The 6,191-nt window shown below is 41.6% G+C and overlaps 1 protein-coding gene across 1 annotated transcript in view; it reads right to left on the bottom strand.

Annotated features, from left to right (window-relative positions):
- Positions 1-2,746: 2,746 nt before the first annotated feature.
- ZNF704 (zinc finger protein 704) overlaps positions 2,747-6,191 on the bottom strand; it is a 252,151-nt gene continuing 248,706 nt past the window's right edge. Inside the window, exons 7-8 of the mRNA XM_006830806.1 lie at positions 4,393-4,490; positions 2,747-2,858 (exon numbers count right to left, since the gene is read on the bottom strand). Of these exons, the coding sequence (XP_006830869.1) occupies positions 2,747-2,858; positions 4,393-4,490 (210 nt within the window). The remainder of the gene's footprint in view (positions 2,859-4,392; positions 4,491-6,191) is intronic.

Here is a 6,191-nt window from a genome sequence, read left to right on the forward strand (position 1 = left end):
TACTTCATTAATTCCCAGATATAGCAAAATAACTTTTTAAAATGTTGCTTTTACAATCCATGGCTGTATACTGCAATTCATAGGTTTCTGGTTAGCTTGGAGAAAGTATGGTTTTTTTTCCTTCAAGGTCAGCCAGGCCAAGCTTGGTGTTCTCCTAGTTACTACATGACTTGGTACAGGGAATGGATGCCTATGTGTCCTGGAAGGCGCTGGGGCCAGTCTCTGTCTGCACCTTGGAAATAGAGAAGAGAGTACACAGAGCCCTAGGTTGTACCCGCCTGGCCAGTGAAAAAGGAGTGTGCAGGCGGGAGACACAGAAAAATATGGATGAAGAAAGCGCTAGAGGGAATATGTCATACCAAGCTGCATTCAGCTTTCTGCTTCTACCTGTGCATGTGTTAGAAACCACTGAATCAACTCAGCTGGGCCTGAGCTCAGACCTACTTATGAGAACTACTCAGGGCTACATCTTGGAAGTGAGAATGAACCATGGAGCCCTGCTTCAGGGAATGTTCCACACCAGAGATCTCTCCCTCCCATATGCTCCAAAGTTCTGGGAAGAGGGGATGGATTTAGTCCCTCACCACTTTAAACTCTTTAGATTACTGAATCAGGGCCAGGGAGTTTTGCTGAAGAGAAAAACGACTCCAGGACTGCATCCTGACCATCACTGATGTCCATGGTGAACTAGCTCCAACAGGTGGGCCACTAAGTAATGCACTCAGAACTGAGGCCCTCCAGAACTAGGTCAGCGGGTGATTACGGAGATGACAGGATGCCCGGAGATGAGAAAGGACATGCTGGAGGAGAGGAAGCATTTAAAAAATGCCCTTTCATGGCTGACTTTGTAAGTTCTAAAGTATACATTATTATAGCTGGGGCTGTGGCCATTACTGATTCGTAGTCATGATGTGAACTAATAAGAAAAAGCTCTTTTTCTGTGCTCTAGAAATAAATGGTTTAAAAAAATAAATGGAGAAAGAAAATTGAATCTTTTACAAAGAATAATAAAAAAGCCATATGAGAGCTTAAAAAAGGAAAATTACCATAAAATATGAGTATATCAACTGTAAGTGCTATACCATAGAACCTCATATAGTTGAAAAAAGGGTTATCTTATTATTAGATGACTCCTTTCCACTCTTTTTAAAAGAAAGTATATGTGCAATCTCTAAACATACATACTTTCCTCTGTGCAAGTTCATTTAATATTCCTATGGCTGATCCTATGTCCCTAGGCCCTACACAGTGTGTCCTATAAGGTGCTCACTGCTTTGCACAGGTATAGGAAGAATACCTCTTTAGCGGGGTAACTGAGAGTCGATAGAGAATGAGCTGATTTATAGGGCTGGACTTCTATTGCCATTTCCTCCCCACTACCACCTGAATTCAACCAACCGACCAATGGACAGATCAAGCAATCAAGCAAACAAACACACTAGGCTAGAAAGCCTGGCAAATGGAACCCAATAGAAGCCCCGGCCTTAACAAACAGAGATTCCTATACCAGCAAGCATTTTCCTTTTGGTGTTCTGTATGTTCCCCTCTGAGCTAATTCTCAATCAATAGCTTCCATATTTTATAAGAAAATAAAGGTCTGGACCAACCCTTTATCCATATGTTTATATTCATTAACCCATCTCCCAGACATGCTAAAGCATCAAACCTATAAAAGTGCACTCAGAATGGAAGTTGGTTGGGTGACCTAACATGACTATCTGAACAACTGGGGCCATAGATGGTAGAGGATGTGCTTTGTTGTTCAATGCCAATCTGCTGGGGCAGTTAGTACTTCTCGACCCTCTCTGAAATCAGTCAGTGGTGGAGTTCTGAAGAAAGCACCTATTCACTTGGCAACATTTTGACATACAAGCGGTAACCAATAGATCCAAGCTGCAGTCTGAATCACATCCCTGAAAGAAGCATCGAGGCTTACCCAGACGGCTACACGTGCCAGTGCTTGCCTGAGTGTTGGTCGAGAATCTGACGTGCTGCCTCTTGGGGAAGCGCACCTTACAAAATCCACGGAAAACGCCGAGATGTCTCCCAACACTGACAGCTGGATTTCTGAACTCCACTTGAGGCTGAAGTTTGCTGGTGATTTCCACTGCTAATCTCTTTTTGAATCTATGCCATTCCAGGCCCTTCAAATTTACAGCTCTACCACGGTTCAGTTTGAGGCCATTTTTAAACAAAACCCAAAAAAGGATTCCCCGAGTGCTGCACATTCCTGCAACACATTATGATGTGAATTGTCCCATGAAATCAAATGGAAAACAGGAAAATGATTATTCACAAGGAAAGCAGGTACCGTTCTTTGTACAAATGCTACTGAGTAACGTGTAGCTTATGGTTTTTTAAGTGTCAAAAATAGTCAGAAACGGCATTATTCAGAAAGCTTATCAAAATTCGTCTCCTTACTATGCAAAAAAGGGCTTTGTTTGTTCAATTGCTACGGAAGTTCATAGTTTTAAGACCTAGACACAAAGCAAAAAATGGTTGGCTTTCTTTAGAAGGAAATAAAGGGTACAGCTGCTCTGGGCTGGATTCTCAGTCACAGCTGTGAGGGTGGTGACTTGTTTTTTTGCAGTGATTCCACCAAGTTTCCTGGAAGTGCTTTCCCTGGGCTTGAAAGTGCATTTTGTTTGGGAGCAAAACTGCTTTTCAAAACCTGCGGTGGAAGAAGATGGAGTAGCTCAGTGTGCGTGCGCAAACGCACAACCTCTCGCCTGGAGAGTGGTGTTTCTCAGTCAGTGAACCTCTGGCAGGCCTTCTTCCAGCGGCAGGCGGTGCACCACATGTCTCGGTTCTCCATGCCATATACCTTCCGGCACTTTTTGCCCTCTCCCCTGGGCTTTCTGAAAAATAGAAAAAGAACACTGATTCAGTAGGAGTTCAGTGAGCATTCTATAGAGAACTCGGAATCTCTTGAAAGGAGCAAGAAAAATGGTCAGGAAACTAGTGGAGGGTCTCTGTAGGTTTCACATGGTGCGTTTTTTTCATGGCCACTAGTCTTGTCTTTTAGTTCATTAAGGAAAAAAAGTTAGTGCAACATAGCTTTAAGCCCAATAAACACCATTATCTATTCTGTAAGAAAACGTACCATAAGTTACAATCCTCCCCATACAAATTCATTAATGGTTAATAGTGTATTCTGTAAGAAAACATATTCATTGCTGGCAAGAATATAACATGGTGTAACTCCTGTGGAAAATAGTTTAGGGGTTCTTTAAAACAATTATATGAGTAAACAGTGATCCCACTCCTGGGTATAAGCCCCAAAGACTCAGGAACTGAAATACACGTTTGCATACCAATGCTCATTGTAGCATTATTCATAATAGCTAAGGGGTAGAAACAACCCAGGCAGCCATCAACAGTTAGTTGGATAAGTAAAGGCATGCTAGGTGCATATATGTGTGTATATAAACATGTGTGTGTGTGTATGTGTGTGTGTATATATGAATATATGTGTCTATACGTATATGACTAGGGAATCCTGCTGTGGTTCTGTGGGTTAATGAGCCAGACTGAAAAGCCATCTGAACTACATAAGGTCGGTGGTTCAAGCTCCCTAGTTGCTCCTTGGAAACCCTATACAGGGTCACTATGGGTGGGAACCGACTCGACGGCACTTAACAACAACAATGGATATGACTATTATTTAGCCATAAAGAGACATGAAGTTCTGGAGTGGCTGGACCTTGAAAATATTATGCTGAATGACACAAAAGACAAATATAGTATGATGCTACTTAGATGAAATACCTAGACTAGGTGACTGCTTATTAGTGGTCACCAGGAATTGGGTGGGATGAGGGAATGGGAATTACTGCTGAAGGGATTCTAAATTTCTGCTAAAGGATAAAGAAAAAAATTGGTAACAGATAGTGGTGATGTTGCTATAGCATGGTGAACGTAATTACTGTCACTGAATATCTATATATCTATATCTATATCGATATCGATATATAGAGAGAGGGAGAGAGAGAGAGACCGAGACCTTGTGTGGTGCTGTGGGCTAATGTGCCAGACTGCAAAGCTGTTTGAACTGCAAGGTTGGCGGTTCAAGCTCACCAGCTGCTCCTCGGGAAATGGGTTGGAATTGACTCACAGCACTTAACAACATATATATGCATGTATGTGTGTGTGTGTATATATATATGTTTTATCACAATAAAATAATACTACAACATTGTAAACCAATACCCTTAAAACAACATAATAACTGTTAATGAATAGGGGAAAAGACCTGGGATGAAAATAAAAGGGATTTCAGTCATCCTGGGAGCATATCATGGAAGACTGTATTTCTGGTCCCTCTTCTTCTTGCTCTTCTTCTAGTTTTCATTTAATACCTTGACATGAGGCATGGGGTTTCAGTAGTGGTACCTTAGGCTGACGGTTCCTCTGGGTGGGGAGGACAGGACCGTGTGGGTGTGTTGTCTCTGCTCTCCTGTGCCCATCAGATGGTTATGTGTTGGTGAGACCTGGTAAATACATGGAAACACAGTTAATAGGGCAATTTCTCCTTACCAAGCATTTAGCCTTTGCCACATGGATGTGGTAATTGACCATCAGACACAGAGATGAAGCATTTCTGTTACAGAGACCATGTGTAAAAATAGGTGGAGTAATGATTATGGCAGCCTTTAAATGCATCCCCAGACTTAAAAAAACCTAGCAAAAATTAATGTTTGAGTACTCTTCATGACTTCGTATATAAGTACTCCAAGTTCCCCATGATAATATATTGCTGATTGAACAATATTTAAAAACTTAAAGTACATTCCCAGTTATTTCATTTAGGAACCCTATCAGGTACAGCAAACCTCATGATTCTTCTTCTAGAGATGAAAATTATCTAGAGACATTAAGAGATGTGTCTAAAAGTACAGAACTAGTATTGGAAACCCTATATAGGGTCGCTGTGAGTCAGAACAGACTCACAGGGACTTAACAACATACAACTTGTCAGCGGCAATGACACAACATGGACCTAGGCCTTCAGTTTGCTCTTTCTATTAGATCATCCAGTCACTGAATAAAGAGATTTGCATAGACACCCCACAGTAGACTCTGGGAAATAAAGGCAGGAAGTAAAGAGTCTGAGTAAATCAAGAGCACGTGTCATCCATGTAACACTTATGAAGCACTCACTATGTACAGGTATGCTGATTAAAATCTTTAATTTCTATAGCTATCTGATGGGGTCAGTACTACTGTTGTTAAAGTGCCGTCAAGTTGGTTCTGACTTAGTTGGACTCTATATAGGGTTTCCAAGGAGTGGCTGGTGGATATGAACCTGGCAGTCAGTAGTCCACTAACTATCCTACATTGTCACACCAGAATCCTAAGTATACTATTATTGTTCCCATTTTACAGAGAAGGAAACAAAGGCATGTATAGATAGGCAGTTTCATCCGAGATCATTGCCGCATTCCAAAGTAACATGTTTACGGTCATAGAACTTGTAAAGGGCAGAGAGCGAGTGTTACACTGCAGCTTTCCTGGACAACAGAACATACATTTCACTCCCTGATACTCTGCCTCTTAGTCATAATAACAGTAAGATCCCTCTAGGACTACTTACTAGACCTTTTCCATCACGTGATCTCATATTAATAAGTATCTTGCCAGCTCTTGGGCTTCTCAAAGCTGCCCCAAACAAAACAAAACAAGACAACAAAAATCCCCGTGACTTTTATAACGAGAAAAATGAATGATGCATCAAGTAGTCATGGAGTATTACCATATGCAGACGAACATACACTTAATAAAACAATCAGTTGCCTAGAAACCAACATAGTCATGGAAATAGTTTTGTCGATTAACTGTCATGTGAGCATTCCTGAGGCCTATGTTTAGATATACAGGTACTAGTACTTGTATTTTCTCTCAGTGTAAAGGGTTGTTGTTGTTGTTGCTAAGTGCCATCAAGTTGCTTCCTACTCGTAGTGACCGTATACAGCGTTTCCCAGGAGTGGCTGGTGGGTTTGAATCACTGACCTTGTGGTTTGTAGTCCAGTGCTTATCCTACAGTGCCACATCAGGAGTCCAAAGGAATGTTGGTGGTTATGTGCTGTGGAGTGGATTCTGACTCATAGCGACCCTGTACAGGGTTTCCGAGGCTATAAATCTTTACGGGAGCAGAAAGCCTCATCTTTCTCCCACAGAACAGCTGGTAGTTT

Source organism: Chrysochloris asiatica, unplaced genomic scaffold (genome assembly GCF_000296735.1).
Source record: "Chrysochloris asiatica unplaced genomic scaffold, ChrAsi1.0 scaffold00001, whole genome shotgun sequence".
In the NCBI taxonomy this organism is placed as follows: domain Eukaryota; kingdom Metazoa; phylum Chordata; class Mammalia; order Afrosoricida; family Chrysochloridae; genus Chrysochloris; species Chrysochloris asiatica.